The sequence below is a fragment of the Coenobita brevimanus genome, chromosome 20, assembly GCF_032717465.1.
Source record: "Coenobita brevimanus isolate Jiangsu-jjx chromosome 20, ASM3271746v2, whole genome shotgun sequence".
In the NCBI taxonomy this organism is placed as follows: Eukaryota; Metazoa; Arthropoda; class Malacostraca; order Decapoda; family Coenobitidae; genus Coenobita; species Coenobita brevimanus.
In genome coordinates this window covers 7,055,001-7,075,916 of record NC_136973.1, presented here as the reverse complement: position 1 = coordinate 7,075,916, position 20,916 = coordinate 7,055,001, and the positions used below count along the sequence as shown (strand labels likewise).

The 20,916-nt window shown below is 42.5% G+C and overlaps 1 protein-coding gene and 1 pseudogene across 1 annotated transcript in view; one reads left to right on the top strand and one right to left on the bottom strand.

The window, feature by feature from the left end:
• LOC145391848 (uncharacterized) overlaps positions 1 to 20,916 on the top strand; it is a 28,243-nt gene that overhangs the window by 3,317 nt on the left and 4,010 nt on the right. Inside the window, exons 2-6 of the mRNA XM_080266335.1 lie at positions 10,544 to 11,725; positions 14,417 to 14,500; positions 15,515 to 15,638; positions 16,806 to 16,973; positions 18,489 to 18,752. Of these exons, the coding sequence (XP_080122461.1) occupies positions 10,544 to 11,725; positions 14,417 to 14,500; positions 15,515 to 15,638; positions 16,806 to 16,973; positions 18,489 to 18,752 (1,822 nt within the window). The remainder of the gene's footprint in view (positions 1 to 10,543; positions 11,726 to 14,416; positions 14,501 to 15,514; positions 15,639 to 16,805; positions 16,974 to 18,488; positions 18,753 to 20,916) is intronic.
• Positions 19,354 to 20,916, bottom strand: part of LOC145391819 (uncharacterized) — a 4,747-nt pseudogene continuing 3,184 nt past the window's right edge.

Genomic DNA, 20,916 nt, shown 5'->3' with positions numbered 1-20,916 from the left:
AAGTGCCAGTTTCCAGCTTGGTTAATTCATCAGAGTATAGTGATTCTAGTTCATACTTTACGTTCATCCATGTAGATCCGTCCGATATAACACAGTTAGTTTAGGCCCTTTCAAGACAGTGTAGGTCCATCAGAGCAGTTTAGGTCAATTTATTCAAGACATGCTTTTGAAGGTATGTGTGCATTTATAACCGTAATAATGGTAATGATAATAACAACAATAATAATATCATCATCAACAACAACAACAATAATAATAATAATAATGATAATAATAATAACAATAATAATAATGATGATTAATAATTTCAGTTCCATGCGTTGATTTTTGAGACATGGATGTTTGCGTATTTAGGGTGGGTTGATTGATGATGGTGAGGCATGCATAGGGAGTATGTGTTGTCAAGATGAGTGTTGTAGGTAGACCAGTGTGTTGAGTCAAAGGTAGGGGAGCAAGAAGTGGGTGGAAGAAGTGGATAGGCTAGATAGGGACGGACCAAGATAGTGATGGATGGGACAGGGTGGGATGAGTAGGCCTGCACACACTAAAAATGGGTGTTAAACGATGTGCGGTAGAAACAGATTCCACTTAAAATTTCAACGTGGGGAGGACTGGAAAGAGAGAAAGAGAGAGAGAGAGAGAGAGAGAGAGAGAGAGAGAGAGAGAGAGAGAGAGAGAACTATCAAAAGGGTTAACCTGTTTACTCATGCAGCCCAGTTTTGAATCGTTCTTGGACATTAGCCTATCTCTTCATTCGCTCAACAGCTCCTGTGTTCTATTCGTAAGTGGTATTGAGACTCCGCAACATCTCTTTCTCCACGAATTATTCTGAACATAGGACCTAAGTATCCTCTTGTACGTTACTGATGCAAACTATAACGGTATTAGAATTATGTGGAAAACGTACACGAGAATGTTGGGGCGTAAAATGAAAAACAGATAATGAAGGAAGAGGTATTACGAGGACTGCAATGACTCCTAAAATGTATCCCTGAATTACAGCTGGTTCATTCTAAGTTACACAGGAGGCTTCGTAACACCACTACCTATGCAATTTGTCTGCATATTGCACCTGAATAGTCTCCTTTGTGCCGCTTACAACGTTTTTTATATCGACATTCTTTGCATCGATGACATATACAAGGCTATACTGACGTGTAAGATACAAAATAAATCTCCGTGCTACTAGGAATACAGGCCAGAAAAACCTCACATTGAATGCTGAGCTGTAATAGAAGTTGGATAAACATGCTGGTGACTGCGAAGAAATGTTAGGGAAATGATGTACGATTGTCTTATTCTTCCTTCAAATAACAGGTAATTAGCTAAAAGGGAACACATATCTCTCAGGTACGATCAAACTATTTTTATACATCCTGCTCCCAAATTTTCACTCATTCTTTTCGTTCAAACTAAAGGGTCTCGAGTCCGAACTACCTCATACCTTCATACCAGCCAATAACAATCATCAATTCCACACCAACATGGCTGTGTCTGCATAGTTGTTGAATTACCCACTTTTCTCTCCCAATGACTCTACTTACACTCCTTAGGTTATTGGTCTTCACTACCCGCAAAAAGAAAAATTGTTACAACACTATTAAATCTTTCGTTGTTAGAAGCATTCTATTCCTGCTCCATCAAGGCGATTTGATTTTACAGGGAAGGAATCAGTCACAGGATCCAGACTGTACCAGTATTCAAGGTCTCAGCTACATAACATCGTCAGGCTGTTGTTGGAATTAATACCTTAGCTGTGCCGACCATATAGAGTTAATAGTGACTGTTTTATTATCACCTTTAACATTCCATGGTCGGAACAATGTTAGTATAGAATTACAGCTATTGGAAGGTGATTTTTTTTTTTTTGTTGAGTGAGTTATACAGTCAGTGTTAATCTGTCGCCATTACCCCTCATGGTTGGAAAACGTTAGTTCTCTATTACAGCTACTACCAGATAATTTTACATAGCTGGGTGAGGCATAGGAGCCTGAAGGTTATTATATAGTCTTCCATTTTTAGGCCAGCATCCCTGTTTTATCCTCCTTGACATCTCTAACCACACCATTCCCTGGCGAGAAGGGGAAAGAACACTTCCCCAATATCCCTGCTTGTCGTAAGAGAAAACTATTTTTTTTTTTTTTTCCCAATCTCTCCTTACTGTCCTCTCGTTCTCTTCTGTCCTAATTCTCCTCTTGATATTTCCGTGTTTCTTCCCGCCACTGTTTTCCCTCCGCATTTATCAGGTTGGACATTTGGTTTCTTGGCATAAATAGTTCAAGGACATTCCATTGACGTCCACCCATCCCCCCTTTCCTGGGTCAAGTCTTCAGCCAACTGAGCAAGCAAGCCACTTCATCGCCAAGCCCGTTCAGCGGCATTAAACTGCTTCATCACCAAGTCACTTCATTTCCAAGCCACTTCAATGCCAACGTACTTCAACGCCAAGACCACTTCAATGCCAAGACCACTTTAATGCCAAGATCACTTCAATGGCAACACCACATTAATGCCAAGACCATTTCAACACCAACACCACGTTAATGTCAACACCACTTCAATGCCAAGAGCACCTCTATACCAACACCACTTGTACGTTTCCTTCACAGTTCACTTAGTTCCCATACTCCCATCATAAACTACTGCACTCTTTGGCCTATCTTTACACATATATCATTCAAGTGTACTCTTCCATCCCATACTCTGAAATCACTCTTCCCTCCCTATGTCTTGCGCCCCGTAATTTATCTCTTTCTTCCGTATCTCATTACTCCATTTCTCCATACTGTTTCCCCTCATCAATCCTTGCATTCCACAATTTTCTATTCTCCTGTCACACATCTTCCATTTACTGTTTTGCCTGGCCCATATGTACTCCTTCCGTGCCTAACTGTCGTCACCCATTCTTTCTGGCCTAACTCTATGCCTGAGCACCTCTTTAGTCACTCTCTTCAAATGAACTCCATCCAACCTCTCCTTTCACTGCCTCCACAGCCATATACCTGTTCGCACCCAACACTGTCCTCCCTACCTTATTTTGTATGACTTCCAGCCTCGTCAAATCATTCATCGTCCAATGCGTCTAGTCCATACAAAAGTCCAGACATTGTCATTCCCTTCCATACACCTCGCACAACCTCATACTAATTCGCTCTACATTTTGCTACACTTCCCAGTCTCTCCATCCACTAATTTGCTCCAGATCAGCGGTCCACAACCTTTTTCGGGTCGTGCCCCCATAACTTTGGCTCGCATAGTCACTCGCCTCCCTTAGTCTTTGGTCAACATACAGTATCCACATCCCCCCCCCCATCACCCTTCCTGCCATCATTATACTCTAAAAACTTATTCCAGAATTACAAAGCGCTCAGAGAGCGTATATCTCTGCCATTGCCATTAAAAAAGATCCTGATCCGAATCCGTGGATATATTGTGTGGAATACTTAGGATCCGGATCCGCCCCCAAATTTAATCAATTGTTCCTGGACCCGTGGTCCACTCTTCCACAAAATTTTATTGAAATTAATTGAGAACTTTTGGAGATACTGTACGGGATACATAGGATCCGGACCCACCCCCAAATGTAATCAATTCATTCTTGGCTCATGGCCCACCGTTCCACAAACTTACATTGAAATTCATTGAGAACTTTTGAAGATATCGTGTGGACAATACAAACAAACAAACAGACAAACATAGGTGAATACATAACCTCCTCCAACTTCGTTGGCGGAGATAATAATTATTATTTTTGCCGCAGGTTTAAGTGGACGTTAACCCAGTTACATACAGGCTGCAGTAACCCTTCTCCAGCAGTTCACTATCCTTCTTTTCGAGGGATGGGGGGATGTTGAGGGACGTTTATTTTAACTAGAGTCTGCTCTGTCTTGCAATATTACACTTAGTGGTATCTTTAGTTTCTGTCGAAATGACAAGACTAGAGGAATATAAAAAGCAAGAAAAATGTGCATTGAAGGCTAAAACAGAATAAATTGTGAATACATATCAGTAGTTCATCGTGGGACACACACACACACACACACACACACACACACACACACGTTCAAGCCACTCATTATTTTCTCTCAAAGTCTTCACACCCTCTTTGGAAACTGCTCACGTCCCCGTAGCCTAAGGTGTCGCGCCCCCAAGGTTGAGAATCACTGCTCTAGATCTGTCATTCTTCGTCCTCTTACATCCCTTCTCACCCATAATCTTCGGAAGGTACATATATTCATTTATTCTCTCAATACTTCCACCACCCAGCATCCACGTTCTCTCTATAACCTGATCATCACCGTTCACTATCAACGCTTGGGTCTTTTCACTACCAGATCTTACCTTCAGTTCACTACCATACTCCGCTGCAAGTCCTCATTACTCTCACCCAAGGCAACTACATCATCTGTATACAACAAAATACTCAATACCTCATCCCCAATCTATATCCCTAATCCTAACGTCCTTACTCTCCTTGCCAGTTCTGCATACACACCAAACAACACTGGTAATAACCTTGCCTCACACCTCTTTTACTCTGCCATCTTATTCCCTATCACCCAGACTATACACTGCCCTACTCCTATATTCTCTAGCAGCCTGCCTAGCTTGTACTTGTTCACCCTGTCGTATGGTTTCTCAGTATTTAAAAAATATATATGCTTTCCTTCCATCCACGGCCATTTTCTTTATTACCTCGCACGACAAACATAATTATCCTCCCTTTTTCTTTCCATTCTAAAACCATTTTGCTCTTCATCCAACGTTCCGCTCCTCCCTGGAATATCTCTCTCAATCTCTCATTTAGTATCCCACAAAACCCGTCAGCGTTATTGCCTTGCAGTTTTAATCTCTCTCTTGCCCTTATGTCCTCCCTTGTGCAACAGTATTACTCTCCTTTCATTCCATTACCCGGCACTCTCTCCTCGTCCCAAAGTTTCCTGACCAACACATACTGCACAAACCCTCTGTTACTTCCTTATCCCTCTCTTTATAGAACTCGTCAGGAATTACGTCCTACCAACCACAAAACAAAGTCATAAATTATTTTCGGCCCTTAGACCAATACCTGTTTCGGGTATTGAACTTCCTAAGTGCTTCTCCTTGGTTTTTTGTGTTCTTGCCACCGCCAGGAGGTATTATGCCGTTCAGAAAAGAATTCAGGAAGGAAAAGAGTTTGTAGCATTGTCCACTGACCCTTTGTGTATCATGCCACCATTTTATATCTTGGTTCTAACATCAGACGATCTACTTCGGCTCAGGAAACATCACGCGAAGTGAAGAAATTAGAAAGTCGCAATTTTATTCGGTCGAAGAAGCACCTCTAGTATTGAAAGGGTTAACTCTTTCGGCATAATATTCTTTTTATTTTTTTTCAGTATAACTCCCAGACGATTTTACTTGACCGAAGACAGATTTCTCGAACTGAAGGGGTTTCAAAAATTTATTCACTGTGATCTTCCCTGAACTGAATTAAATCGACAGAAGGTATCAAGCCTGAAGAATAAAAAGACGTCATGCTACTGATATGGTTAAAACGAACACAACCACACCAGATGTACCACGTTTTCATTTCCGTTAACTTTACTGGAGTCCTCTGTGTGTTTTGTCGAGAAAATGGAAACGGAAGAGAAAACGGTCCAAAGCAAAGTCATTCATGATCTACTGGGGAGCTCTCGGTTCCAATACTAAAATTTTCGACAGAATTTTGGATGCTCATTGATATTTTTAGCCTCGTAGTAAGGCATTTACAAGTTAAGGAGACTTTAGGAACGTGAAAATTTACAAACACTTGGAGTATCAGCGCTGAATTTTGCAAAACTTATCTTTTTAGTGACTTTGGTGCCACGACGAAGATCATTGGCTATCAACATCGTCTGCCAATTGAATACACGTATATTTTCTCTCGAAGGTTTCCCCATGTAACACACACGCTAGATGTTGATATTTGGTGACCTAGAAAAACTGGAAAGCACGTTGAATGCGTGTGGAGTGCAAGTTGCAGAGATGAACTACAGGAAAGCCCCATTATAGCACTTTTGGCCTGTCAGCTGCCTAATTGCAGGTCCAAGGAAGGTGAGTAGGCTCGGTGTGGAGGCTGCATGTCCTTGAGGAAGATCCCTAGCCCCTTATGGCTCAGTTGACGGCCAAGTGTAGTCAAATTGAAAGGTTATTTCTACGAGCAACCCAAGGAGACTCATTCCCACCCCATTACTAAGACTTATCGAATTTCATGCAACCACGACTTTGTATTCCAATTGTGAGTGACCCAGTTCCATCATTTAAAAACAAACTGACTCTAGCAGCATGCTGAGGGCGTGTGGAGGCTGACCCTAGTACACAACCGGGATTTATCGATCAGCAGCCGACGCATCACCTGTTGCTTGGGATTCTTAGGCGGGATCAATAGGCTTAGGGTGAGATTCGTAGGACCTCCCTCTCATGGTCGGGACAGCTCTTGTATTTACTATCCCACTTACGGTCAGAGCAAGTCTTAATACATCAAACGCCAGACGATTTTATTCAACCTGATAATAGGAGCCTCAGTGTATTGCTACTGCCATCATTAACCATCTCATGATCAGGACAGTTCTAGTATTCTATTCCATTAAAGGCTAGACGATTTTATTCAGTCGAAAGTGGGCCATAGGAGTCTGGTTGTTACCAGTGTCACCATCAGTTGTATCATGAGAGAGAGAATTCTGATCTTTGGGCCGGATTTAGACATGGTGAGGTCCTAAGGTATGAGAAACTGTAGACGCCCAAGTTGGCACTTAATAGAGAATAAGCCTGTATAGCAGTTGAACTTGACTAGACTACTCCAAGATGCCAAACAAATCCGTGCGGAGTGGGTCAACTAGGTTTAATAATTTCCTCAGTATATAATACATTAAAACTACCAAAAAAAAAAAAAAAAAAAAAAAAAAAATGATGCCCCTTCAGACCGAGGCCCTAATCTGAAACTTGTTTAGTTTATGCCAAAATTCGGTCCACTTAGTATTTGATCTCAGCTGCCATCAGATTTTATTTGAGATTGAGTCATAGGAGCCTGAGAGTAAATTCCTTGAATCAAATGACCTGTTAATTTTATTCTTGCCGACTCCACATTCTTCTTTTCAGCCTTAGAGGAACTTTTCAAACTATAGTCGGTTTGTTTTTATCTGGCGGAACTGGGCCAGTCCAACAATTCATATACTTCATTGACTCAAATCCTTTGACTTCAAGTTGAGGCAAGAATGAGTCTCCCTGGTTATTAGTCAAATTTAACTTCCAATCTGGCAACATCTGACCATCAACTAAGCTGAACAAGTTATAGGTCTTTGTCAATTTAGAACAAATGCACTAGTTTTTATTTTGTTATCTCTAGAATGATGCCAACAGAACGTAAGAAATCAGAACATATTAATCTTGCCATTGCCCAACGATTTTCCAGTTTAGTAGTGGCCTTTCGTCGTTTGAGGGTTGTTGCTGTTATTATTGTTGTTGTGGCCCAAGGTTCATTTGAGACGTGAACCGGATGGACTGCAGGCTTAAGGTGTTCTGCTCCTGCTATACATTGTCTTCCGTTTGGGGGATAGGGGAATACAGTAGAAGAACGTTTGTATAACCGGCCATTTGAGCCGCCTGGTTATATCGGCGCCACCACATGAAGGCTCTCCAGCATGAGGGTTTAGGTCACTTCATCCGTTATTCTTGCTGCCGTCAGACGAGGTTTCAGCTGAGGTTTGAGTTTCATTATACACTTATCAATATTATATGCCCGTACCTTCAACTTTGTCCTCCCATTTTCCACCAAAGCAGTACTTTATCGCGCATGCAGTATGGAACCAGTGTTATCCCAGATGATCAACATAGCTTGTTCTAGGGATATTAACGTATTGTCATCTAAGTAGCATATGTTAACAGTAATGACTAGGAAATGTCAAACAAGGGATAGATATATGGCATCCTTCAGAGACCGAGTGTATTAGTGTGGACTGAATCTTTGGGAATTTTGAAACACTAAAAAACAAGCATCGTCTTTGGTGCTAATTGTACTTCACTCATACACACCCTCACTCATATACCTTCAGTCGTGTCCTTTCACCTCTCATCGTTTTCTTACTCTGCCTGTCTCACTCTACACGCTCTCAATCATATACCTTCAGCCTTGTCCCATCACCTCCTTCATAGTCTTCTTAATCTACCTACCTCACTCTTATACACTTTGGGTCATACATTCAGTCTTGTCCCTTCACCTCATTCTTCGTCTTCATCCACCAGCTAACCTCGCTTATACACACCCTTACTCATATACCTCCGTTATTGTCCACCACCATCATCTGCTTAATCTATCTACCTTCCTCACTCTTATGCACCCTCACTCTTATACTTCCAGTATTGTTCCTCCATGTCATTCATCGTCTTTCCCTTCTACAGCTTGATCATCTTAAAAGCACATCTCCGCTTTTATCATACATGATTCATGTTGTTTCGTAGGAAGAAAATAATTTTGCCCTAGTGAGATAGAATACAGACCTGCACGTGTGATGGGAGGGGTTATTAGCGGGGAGAACCACCTTGAGTAGCTCAGTACGCTGTTGAACTTGAATGAGTGTTTGCTGTTGTTCTGCTGTGTTGTTTACAATCGGTTTATCTGTTCCAGAACGTACATTTATTGTCGAACAGTCTTTTAAGACAAGTTCATATGTTCGCTGTTGACAGAAGTTCACCGAAAAATATGAAAAGACTGCATCGTCGAAGAAAGCTATTGAAAAATTTATAAAAAAAATTTATGATACGGTTTCTGTTGGTGACAAGAGGCGGATCAGAAGGTCAGCTTTAACACCAGTTGTTATGAATAACAGTCATTTGAAACTGCGAACGCACCAAACAAGTCTGAGTAAATTAGTTCAAGAGGTGAATGTTTCATGCGGATCATCTCATACCGGTACTGCTGCTAAGATCCTGAAGTTTTGCCCATATCGCATTTAGGCTTTTGATGAACAGATCGCAGATGACCATAACAAAAGGATCGATTATCTTCAGTGGTTGAAAAAGTTAGTTCAAGGCAACATATCGGTATTATATATATTAGATGAGACCTGGTTTCATCTCAGTGGCCATATAAATGCCAGAACCATAGCATTGGGCAAACAAAAACCAGCATGTTGAGAAATGTATCCAGGGATATGGTAAAGCGTGTAGATGAGTGTCTTGTACAAAAAGGTAACCACTTTCAACACATACTGTAGACTACACCATCAATAAGTAGTTATCCGTTAATAAAATAATAAGAAAACATGGATGTGCTTTAAGTTGATGACACTGGACCTGCCTCATTCGTACACACCCTCACTTACCCTCGATATTCTCTTCCATCCGCTCTTCATCGTCTTCTTTCAGTCACTCCGTTTTCTTATGCAGTCATAGCTACTCATATAACTTCAGCATTGTCCCTTCACCTCATTCTTTTGGTGATGATGCTTATTTAATTCAGTACAGGGGGACTTCTAGCCTAAATGTAAAAAAATACATATAGGAGGGCACACACACACACACACACACACACACACACACACACACACACACACACACACACACACACACACACACACACACACACACACACACACACACACACACACACACACACACACAAATATCCTTGAGTATTACAAAATCTTTCACTTTAACTTTGTCCTTTCACCAATTTTCGTCCTTTTTAGGTTATATCACGTAACTGAGTGGCAAAGACAGTGCTATGGCTGTACGTACTTTCCATAGCACTTTTTTTGTGACTAGGATCATATTCTAGTGTTAGGCGTATTAAAACTCACCATTCAAGATAGAGGTGTTAATTTTAAGCCATGTTAAAGTAAAAAAAAAAAAAAGTATTGTTAGGAGCTAATCCACTGACTATCATGACTCTGTTTTATTATGCACTCCTACCGACATACAGTATTGTTCAGCTTAACTTCTTTAATCTGATATTCTAGTTTATTCTTGGTATCTTCAGACGATTTTATTCAGCTTAGAAGAAACCTTTGGAATTGTGTGGCCCTCAACCAAGTGAGAAAAGTGGGGAATCTTTCAGGTTAAACACGGTATTGTACCTTTCCGTATCGAATGTTAAACTATTATTGGAACTGGGTAGTGGTAGCTATAAAGAGATGGTTTAAAGAAATGGTGTAAGGATATAGTAAAAGTTTATTCTGCCATTCAGTAACAGAAAATCAGCTAAAGGGAATCACAAATAATTCTCAGCTATGATCCAACCGACTAAAATAATTGTCAATATTGTTCATTCGAAAATTTGATTAGAAGCCTTTATAAATATGGCAAGTGCTAGAGAGGGACATTTTTACTTGGTGAGACCGATATAACAGGCCTGGCTATATAGAAGTCCCCCAGCTCCCTCCCTATCCCTCGAAATGAGAATGGTGAACTTAGGATTAAGGCAGCTTCAGCCTGCAGTTCACCAGGTTCATGTTCATGTAACCCCAGGGCCACAACAACAACATTGCCATAAATATAGCCTCATGTGACTTGTATTTCCCCACAGGATGCCAGCTGAGGAAAGGCCCGGGGGGAGGGCGGGGACAGGACAGCTCTCCAAAGTGCTCTCCAGGACCTCCATCACCGGCACATCCACGGCAACGCCCACGCCTTGCTGCTCCTCAAGCTCCTCAGTGTCCTCCGTGGGCGCAGGGACGGTGGAAGGGCAGGCGCAGCAGCAGGATGAGGGTGGGACTACAGTGAGTTCGAGATCCCAAGCGGTGTGTCAGCCTGAAGTCAACGTCACTGATGTCTGCCACGGTGTCACTCAGCCTCCGGTTGGATTAGCCCAGATAGCTGACACTCGAGCAGATTCAGAGCTTCAGGCAGGTTCAGAGGTTCGAGTGGCTTCAGAAGCTCAAGTGCATTCGGAGACTCGAGCACGTACAGACTCTCGAGCTGGTTCATACTCTCGAGCATTTTCAGAGACACGAGTAGGTTCAGAAGCTCGAGCAAATTCAGACTCTCGAGCAGATCCAGATGTTCGAGCAAGTTCAGAGATGAGAACACGAACAGGTTCAGATGTTCGATTAAGTTCAGAGATGCGAACGCGAACCGGTTCAGATGTTCGATTAAGTTCAGAGATGCGAACCCGAACAGGTTCGGATGCTCGAGCAAGGTCAGAGATACGAGCGCGAACCGGTTCAGATGTTCGATTAAGTTCAGAGATGCGCACGCGAACCGGTTCAGATGTTCGATTAAGTTCAGAGATGCGCACGCGAACAGGTTCAGATGTTCGAGCAAGTTCAGATGTGCGAACACGAACAGGATCAGATGTTCGAACAGGTTCAGATGCTCGAGTGGGTTTAGCTTCTCGAGCAGGTTCAGTAGTTCAAGTAAGTTGTTCAGATATTCGAGCAGGTTCAGAAGCACGATATAGTTCAGATGCTGCAACTGCTTCTCCGTCTTCCCAGCCTGTCTTATGCCTCCAGACTCTGTCCTCTCGCCTGCCAAACCTGAGCTCTGACCTCTTTCTATCTGGTGCGTTACCATCCAGCCCGGAGTCCACGCCCACGGTGACCATCTCCCGCCGCATCCCGTCGGTCTGTTCTGTGAGACCTGGGATCAGTTCGGCATCCCTAGCGTCTTCGTCCCCTCCCCTCGGCGCCACCTCCCTCGTCGCCTCCATCTGTAGCACCCTGCCGTCCCCCTCTCTTGTACCGTCCCTCTCCCCTGCCAGGCTGCTCAGGTACCGTATACGTAAACTGTTTTATGTTTAGGTACTGTATTCAAGAACATTCTAATGTTTATGTACCATATTCAGAAACTTTTTTATGTTTAGGTACCGCATTCGTGAACTTTCTTATGTTTAGGTATCGTATTCATAAACTTCCTTATGTGTCGGCACTATATTCCAAAACTTTCTTGTGCTGAGGCACTATATTTAAAAATATATATTCTCGTACTTACTGTCTTCTGAAACGTTCTTGATGTTAGTACTGAATTCATAATCTTTCTTGAGCATAGGTACCGTATTGAAAAGCTTTCTTATGCTTCGGGAAGGAATTCAAAAACTTTCTCAAACTTAGGTACCGTATTAAAAAAAAAAAAACATTCAAAAGCTTTCTTAAGTTTGGTACCTTATAAAACAAACATAATGATGCTTAAGTACCGTATTCAAAAACTTTCCTTTAACCTCTGTATAGTATTCAAAAACTTTCATGAGCTTAAACCCTTCAGTAAGGTGATGTATTTTTCAGCTGTATTGTTGTTATTTCCAGACGATTTTTTTAAGGGTAACTTATCGAGCCTGAGGGATTAGATATAGCCTTCATTAACACCTTTACTGCAGGAGGTTTTTCTGAGCTAAATATAATCGTCTGGAGGTAGCAAGAACACACTGAAACAAATAGATTAAGGCCCCCTTCACACGTATCAACTTTTCGTCGTGCGCCGTTCATGGCAAGGCGCCGTGCATTCCAGAGAGCGCTCCGTTGTGTGGACGACTTTTGCTTTGAGTCACATGACACGACCATGAGCCGTTCCTACCTGTCAGTTGACTCCATTCGTTCATCATGTATTCTCAGGACCACTTGCTGTATCTGTATTACCTGTAATTAAAAGAAAAACGAGGACGTTCACGTGGCAGAAAGTGGGTTCATAATTTAAATGTTGCCAGACCAGTGGTTGGATCTTTCATCGTGGACATGCATCCCTCTAGGCTTTTATCCCAGAGAAGCGGCCTGTCTTGCACCAGGCTAATCAGCAATTCTACATCAACACTGACGTCCTCCATTATCACGGGAGCAGTCCTGTGCACAACGAAGTGGTACGCAAGAAACTGAATCCTGGAGAGTAGTTTTGTCGGCGAGTCGAAGACGGCAAAAGGTCGATCTGTCTGAATGCGTCCATAGAGTGCTATATACTTTTCACGCCGTCCACGGCACTGCCCCTTGCCATTTTGAAAAGGGCGCCATGGTCGCACCGTGTGAAAGCGTCCATAGTCACCCATGGTTATTTGCGGGCACGGCACCGTGCCTTGGACGGCACACGGCGAAAAGTCGATACATGTGAAGGGGGCCTTAGTGCATTGAATTGTGTACAGGGTGTCCCGCCAGACCTTATTTTATTTTTACTTCAGGAGGTGAGTCTGGGACTAATTTTAAGTAGAAAATGCTATATCAACATATGTCCACTTCTCAGCCAATACGGAGCTCTGTTTACTTATGGGCGAAAATGAACTCTCATTTTACTCACAAATTCTTCAGCAACTGTAGCCCCGTAGTGATTGAGGTGATGATACTGCATTTTTTAAAGCTCAAAATTAGCCAAACAATAACCTCTTTAAGTTTCACAAGTATCTTGCAGGAGCCCTATACTCTTTTTACTTTAACTTGATGTAAACTTGCCCTTCTCTGCTTCTTCAGTACCAAGCCATAGTACTAGATGGACAGTGGAACTCAGTGCTGAATGCTGATCACGAATAAGTGCTAGAAGATTGTAGAGTCCAGGTATAGTCTATTTTTCCCACTAAACGCCGTGACATACGCTGTAAAAAGAATGAAAATGTGGGCCAAGTTAAGGTGAAAAGGGTATATAATGAGACTGCTTCTTTTTTACCGTAATGTGGCAGCCAAACACTTCACAGGTAAACCAGACTGAATGTTAATGTTAAAAGACATAATTGGAAATAATTATAACATTGGGGACGCGTTTATCGAGAAAATTAATTAAGATGAATACAAGGTCGTCTTCTGTGTTGCGGGGACGGCTCAGTCAGCGTTACTTATCTTTCATCATTTTCTACATCCCATAACGATTTTCATCTTTTGAGTCTTCTTACACTCAGTTTGCAAATTTGAGTTCTGATTAATATTGTTACGAGGCAGCCAAAGTGCAGTCGCCCCTCACCAATGCAGACTGGGCCGTCCCAACAACACACGAAGCCTGGAGAGCACAATAAACGCCCCACTCATAATCACAAACATCATTATTTCCTGAATATATTTTTCTTAGTAACTGCGGTATTTAATGATAATCTTTGAAGTGTTTGAGGATAATGCTGTAATATACTGTTATGTTCGTTAGTTACCATCGAGCCGAGTCACCATTGAGCATAATATCAGTATTCTTGCATTTCTTAGTGAATATGGTATGAAATTAAGGCTTGCTATGTATGTTTCTTTTATTTAGTGTTAGATGTTGAAAAAAATAACAAATTTTATGAATCTGTACTGAGATTTAGTCAGTAGAATATCATCTATCTAATTATTTATCATTGTAAAGTTATCCATCTGCCAATCAGTCAGTCATTTTATGTATTTGTCTGTCTGTCTGTGACCAATAATTATACATTCACATATCTGTCTATCTGTCTGTCTGTATTTATTTATTTATCTATCTATTTGTATTTATCTACTTATCTGCCTCTATCTATCAGGTCGTCTCCGCCTCAGGCCTGCCTCACACACCGGTCCATCATCCGCGGGTCCTCACCTCACTTGTCGGAACGATCCTGGTCTGGGTAGTGTTGTGTCTGTCTTAGTTCCCTGAGTTGTAGAGCTGGAATAATTAGACTCTGTTGTTAAAATATTTGCTGAGATTATAAAACAACCTCCCTTCCTCGCTTCTTGTGACTGCCATCCTCCCAATCCCTCATTTTATTCCCCACTCTCTTTCCCTTCCCTCTCACAGCCCTCCCTATCAGTGACTATACTCTTTTCACCTTAACTTGGCCTACATTTTCGTCCTTTTGCAGCTTTATTCACGTAGTTCAGTGGCAGAATGAGACAGTACTACGGCCCTGCATAATTTCCTATCATTGCTTCGTGACTAGCATCATACTCTAGTGTTACTCTATTGTTACATCTGAGCATTCAAGATGGAGAGATGGCAATTTTCTTCCAACTTAGAGTAACAAGAGTATAGTTGATATTCTTCTCACTTCACCTTTCCCTCCTTCTCTTTCTTCCTCCTCCTTTTTCCCTCTTTCTCCTCCCTTTTCTCACCTTCTCTCTCCTCCTTCTCCCCTTTCCTCTTCCTTCTCCCTTCTCCCTCTTCCTCCTCCTTTTTCCGGGGAGCGCGGTAGCTCGGTGGTAGGGTGTCGGGCTCGTAATCGTGAGGTTGCGAGTTCGCGCCCCGCCCGGTGGTTGCTGTGCTGGGAGGGGTAGCGCTCTCCTGTAACCCTAGCAGGGCTATATGATCTGATGAGGTCTAGCTAAGGGATTAATCCCTTTATCCCTCCTTTTCCCTCTTCCTCCTCCCTTCTTCCTCTTCCTCTTCCCATTTCTTCCCTTCTCTCGCCTCCTCCTCCCTTTTCCCTCTTCCCTCTTCCCTCTCCCATTTCCCTCTTCTCTTTTCCCTCTCCCTTCTCCCTCTTCCTCCTCTATTTTTCTTCTTCCTCCTCCCTTCTTCCCCCATTCTCACTGAAAAAAAAATGACGATGGAAATACTGATAACAGCTTCCTCTTTCATGTGGTAGGAGGCTGGAGCGGTCAGCAGGCAGTAACAGCAGCAACAGCAGCAGTAACAGCGGCAGCAGCAGCGGCAGCAGTGATCGGAGGAGGGGTGGCCGCGTCCCTCACCTGGCCCTCACACACCTGGCCGCATCTGAGTCCGTCCCCCCGCCGTTCCTACACTCACCACCACCCTCCTATGACCAGGTGAACATCATTATCATTATCAACATCATCATCATCATCGTCGTCGTCGTCGTTGTCGCCATCATCGTCGTCATCGTAAACATCGTCGTCGTCATCATCTTCATCATTTATTACTGGTATCATTTTCATCACTGTCATCGCTATTATCATTATCATATTTTCGTCAGTCATCACCTTCAGTATCACCAGCGCTCATCATTATCGTCATCAACAACATTATGATGATGAGTCGTTATCTTTCTTATCATCGTTCTCTTCCTTATTTAATATCTTATCATCATCATCATCATCATCATCATCATTAGTATCCTCCCGCTCTTGTTTTTCCTCTTCCTTGTTTCACCATCATCATTCCTTCTGTTCTTTTCCTCTTCTATATCATCATCATCATTTAGTACTATCATCATCATCATCATCATCATAATCGTCATCATATATCACTATTAGCTGTCTTCATTATCATCATCATCACTATCATCATCAACATCATCATCATATTTTCTTCAGTCATCGTCAGTATCAGTTATCTTCATCATCATTATTCTCATCCTGTCATTCTCTTCCTCATCATCGTTCTCTTCTTCATTTAACATCTCACCATCATCAGTAGTCCTCCTCCAGCTTTTTTTTTTTTTTTTTTTATGCAGGGAAGAAGGAACCAAAGGCCAGGAGCCAGCAAACCGTTCCTTCCAAGAAAAAAAAAAAACGAAAACTACAACAGAGAGCCATATTCGGGATCCGTTAATTTCGAGATGCCTGGACACAATGCGTTTGAAAGACTGGAGATCATAGGAAGTAGGAAATACAGACAGGGAGACAGCTCCAGAGTTGACCTGATGCATAAATGAAGGACTGGGAGTAACGGTTAACTCTTGCATTAGAGATTTGGACAGAAAAAGGATGAGAGTTTGTTGTTCGACGGGTGCTACGCACCCGTCGTAGAGGTGGAGAGATGCAAGCAGACAGTTCAAAGGAGCAGTGACCACTGAAGTAGTGATAGAAAAGAGATAAAGATGCAACATTGCGTTGAAGAGACAGGTTGAAGGGAGCCAGTAAGAGGAGGAGAGTTAATGATCAGTCTGTCTGTGTTCTTATCTTCCAAATTATCCTCCTCTTCATCATCATCATCATCATCATCATCATCACGACCATCTTTTGTCTCGTCAGCTGTGCAACCCCAACGCCTTGCCGACCTACCAAGAGGCCACGCGCGGCAGCCAACACAGCAGCGGCAACAGCAAACAGCGCCGAGGGGACCACCAGCACCAGTGGACGGTTTATACACTGCCCTCATCAGCACCGGAATCAGCACCCATCGCGGATCCTATTGTTCAGGTACACAGTGCTCACTAGACTCTCTTCACCTTAACTTGGCCCAGATTTTCGCGATTTTGTATTTTATTTCACCTATCTCAGTGCCAAAAAAATATTAAGCCTATACACTGCCCTCATCAGCATCAGATCAGCACCCATCGCGGATGCTGTTGTTCAGGTACGCATTGCTCACTTTGGCCGGTATTCAGGTTGGGTAAGGAAGCTCCCTAACACCTGTTCCTTACCAACTTATTTTTGGACCTGGGACGCTTATATTCTCGTCTTATGTTCAAATTATAAAGTTGTTTGAATTCAGTAAATAACATAAAAGGGAGAACTGCGTGTCGTGTAGCAAATAAATCACTAAGGAAAAAGTTCTAGGGAGTGTCCTTACCTGAGATTACTTGCCCTTAACTCTACTTAACTTTAACTTGGCCCAGATTTTCGTAATTTTGCATTTTATTTCACTTATTGCAGTGGCAGAAGATGATACGGCTCTACATCCTTTCCATAGCACTTCTGCATGACTAGCATATTTGTGTTAATTTATTTTTACAACCCCATATTCAAGAAGGACTAATGGCAGTTTTAGGCCAAGATAGAGACACAAAGATACAGGCGTAAAATTATCATCTCTGTTTTGAATGCTGAGATTAACAGTAGAATATGATGCTAGTCACGATGAAGTGCTGTGAAAAGGATAGGGAATTGTAGTAGTCATATTCTGGATCTAAGCTACGGGACGATACCTTTGCCAAGTTAATGTGAACGAACTATAGGTTACTCAGATCTATACCAGTACTGGAGAGAGACGCCTTCATGTGGAGGCACTGATATAAACTGGCGGCTCCACTGCCTGGTTATACAAACGTCCCTCAGCGATTTAACCCGTCTCTCGAAAGGATAATGGTGGGCTACAGAATGGGTAAGATAGGCCTGCAGTCCACTGGGTTCACAGTTCAGAAGATCATGGGGCCATAACAACAAAAACATCATCGTCGTCATCGTCATCAACAACAACAACAATAGCATTACACCTTTTACTCTTTTCACTTTTACTTGGCCTAAAATTGCCATCTCTCCATCGTCAATACTCGTCTGGGACAATATATTAACACTAGATTAATATGCTAATCACGAAGAAGTGCAGTGAAAGAATGTAGAGCTGTAGTATTGTCTTTTCTGTCACTGAGCTACGTGAAATAAGCAGCAAAAGGACGGAAATCTGGGCCAAGTTAAGACGAAAGAACTATACAGCGTCAGTCTGCAGCCTCCCTTCCTCAGCTCTGAACTCAGCACGTATCCTCAGACTCAGTCGTTCAAGGTCTTTCAAAAGTGTACATTTTTTTTAGTCTACTTAGTTTCAGCCACAGATCCAGTATATATTGTAGTAATAGTAGTAGTATTAGTAGTAGTAGTTGTGTTGTTTTATTGCTACTTCAACTACTACTAGTACTACTTCTTCTCCTACTACTACTACTACATGCATGCTTTACCTGTGTGTACCTGTATTTACCTGTGTGCCCACGTTTGCAGGAGGGTGATCGGAGCCAGCGATTGGGTGTGGGCGGCGCTGGTGGTGGCGGGTTGGCGTCCTTAGCTGCTGAACTGAGCGACTCTGAGGGCGGCTACTCCACCATACTAGACGCCATCCCCCACGAGCACCCCAGGGACCCCCGCGCCGCCCCCGTGCCCGTCACCTTCCTCAGCCCCTGTCCCCCACGACGCCTTCGCCCGCCCGCACCAGCAGTCCGCCCACCCTGCTTCACCTCCGTCTGCAACAAGGCCCTCGTCAGGAAGGTAAGCAACGTAAAATCTCATCCAGTCTAAAAATAATACCATGTTTCCTAGAACTGATGTTTTCTATGGACTGGAAGCTAAATCGAATGACAGAAACTAGCTAAAACCCAAACAGTTGCTAGAAGTTGTTGAAAAATAAGAAATCTGAAATGTGTAATATGGTTTTTAAGGGTGTGAGAATCTTAGCGTGGATTTGGATTTTCATTTATAGTCACTCAGAAGAAAGATTGTGTTTGTGATTGAATGTTCCCTGCGTAAGAGTGATGATTGTGTTGCTAGTGACTGTGTTTGTGTGTGAATGTTCCCTGCCTAAAAGTGATGATTGTGTTGCTAGTGACTGTGTTTGTGACTGAGTGTTCCCTGCCTAAGAGTGATGATTGTGTTGCTGGTGATTGTGTTTGTGTGTGAATGTTCCCTGCCTAAGAGTGATGATTGTGTTGGTAGTGATTGTGTTTGAATGTTCCCTGCCTAAAAGTGATGATTGTGTTGCTAGTGGCTGTGTTTGTGTTTGTGACTGTTCCCTGCCTAAAAGTGATGATTGTGTTGGTAGTCACGTTTCACCCTTGTAGTACCTCTCAGTTCCTTGGTAGCCATCCACCTGTTACCTCAGGCAGAGTAAAGCCACCACTGACTGAATCACTTTAACTACTAGACTACCAAGTGTCCTTTGCGTATAGTGATGGCTAGAATGAAGGAGGGTGATATAGTGATGACAAGAATGAAGGAGGGTGATATAGTGATGACTAGAATGAAGGAGGGTGATATAGTGATGGTTAGAATGAAGGAGGGTGATATAGTGATGGTTAGAATGAAGGAGGGTGATATATTGATGACTTGAATGAAGGAGGGTGATATAATGATGAATGAAGGAGGATGATATAGTGATAGTTAGAATGAAGGAGGGTGATATAGTGATGGTTAGAATGAAGGAGGGTGGTACTGTAATGGTTAGAATGAAGGAGGGTGATATAGTGATGACAAGAATGAAGGAGGGTGATATAGTGATGACAAGAATGAAGGAGGGTGATATAGTGATGACTAGAATGAAGGAGGGTGATATGGTGATGACAAGAATGAATGAGGGTGATATAGTGATGGTTAGAATGAAGGAGGGTGATATAGTGATGACTAGAATGAAGGAGGGTGATATAGTGATGGTTAGAATGAAGGAGGGTGATATAGTGATGGTTAGAATGAAGGAGGGTGATATAGTGATGGTTAGAATGAAGGAGGGTGATATAGTGATGGTTAGAATGAAGGAAGGTGATGTAGTGATGGTTAGAATGAAGGAGGGTGATATATTGATGACTTGAATGAAAGAGGTTGCTACGGTGATGACTTGAATGGAGGAAACTGCGTCAATAGTTTCTTGTAGTTATTACGTGAATAGTTTCTTACCTGCTTCGTGTTTTTCCTTCAGTAATGTTGCTTTAGACTCGGGGCTGTTCCATTACGACATTGGCCAACTCGGACTGCTTCACTGCTCATTGTTTCGAGTCTTGGTCTACTTACAATGTTTTATTACCTATTATTCAGATTTGGTTATCACTGGATATTTGGAGGAATATATGACGAAGATATGCTAAACAACGTTAATGGTTGATACCATGTGTGTTTAGCCTTAATGGTTTACATTATTATTCACGTTGATTCGAAGCAAATTTTCGAAACGTTATAATCCATCTCGACCTGCACTACCGTCGTCACTGTCCATTTCCTTAATGAAAACTTGGACATTGAAGGAGCTCTAACCTTCATATCTTATCATACAACATTGAAAATGTAATTGATTATGACTACCGATAATACATGACTGACAGACATAATCCTTTCTTAATTTATTACATCAACGTCCTAGTTCTGCCCTGTGTATGGATGTGTGCTTTGTCACGTCGTTATACAGACTCGCCGTCCAGAAGGGATAGGGATTGCACGGGCCCACACACACACACACGGACCCCCACGAACTTCTATGAGTTACTGTACGTCAGTGTGTCGTGACACACTGGTTAGGCAGCGGTCTAGCCGTGAGCAAGACTTCGAGTATAATATATGCAGCACAGTCTTCAGGGGGAGGGGGGCCTGTTGTCGATAATTGCGCCCCACTCCTGGTGATGGCTGTCAGTAGCCCCGTCTAAAACTGCAATAATCACTCATAAAAATA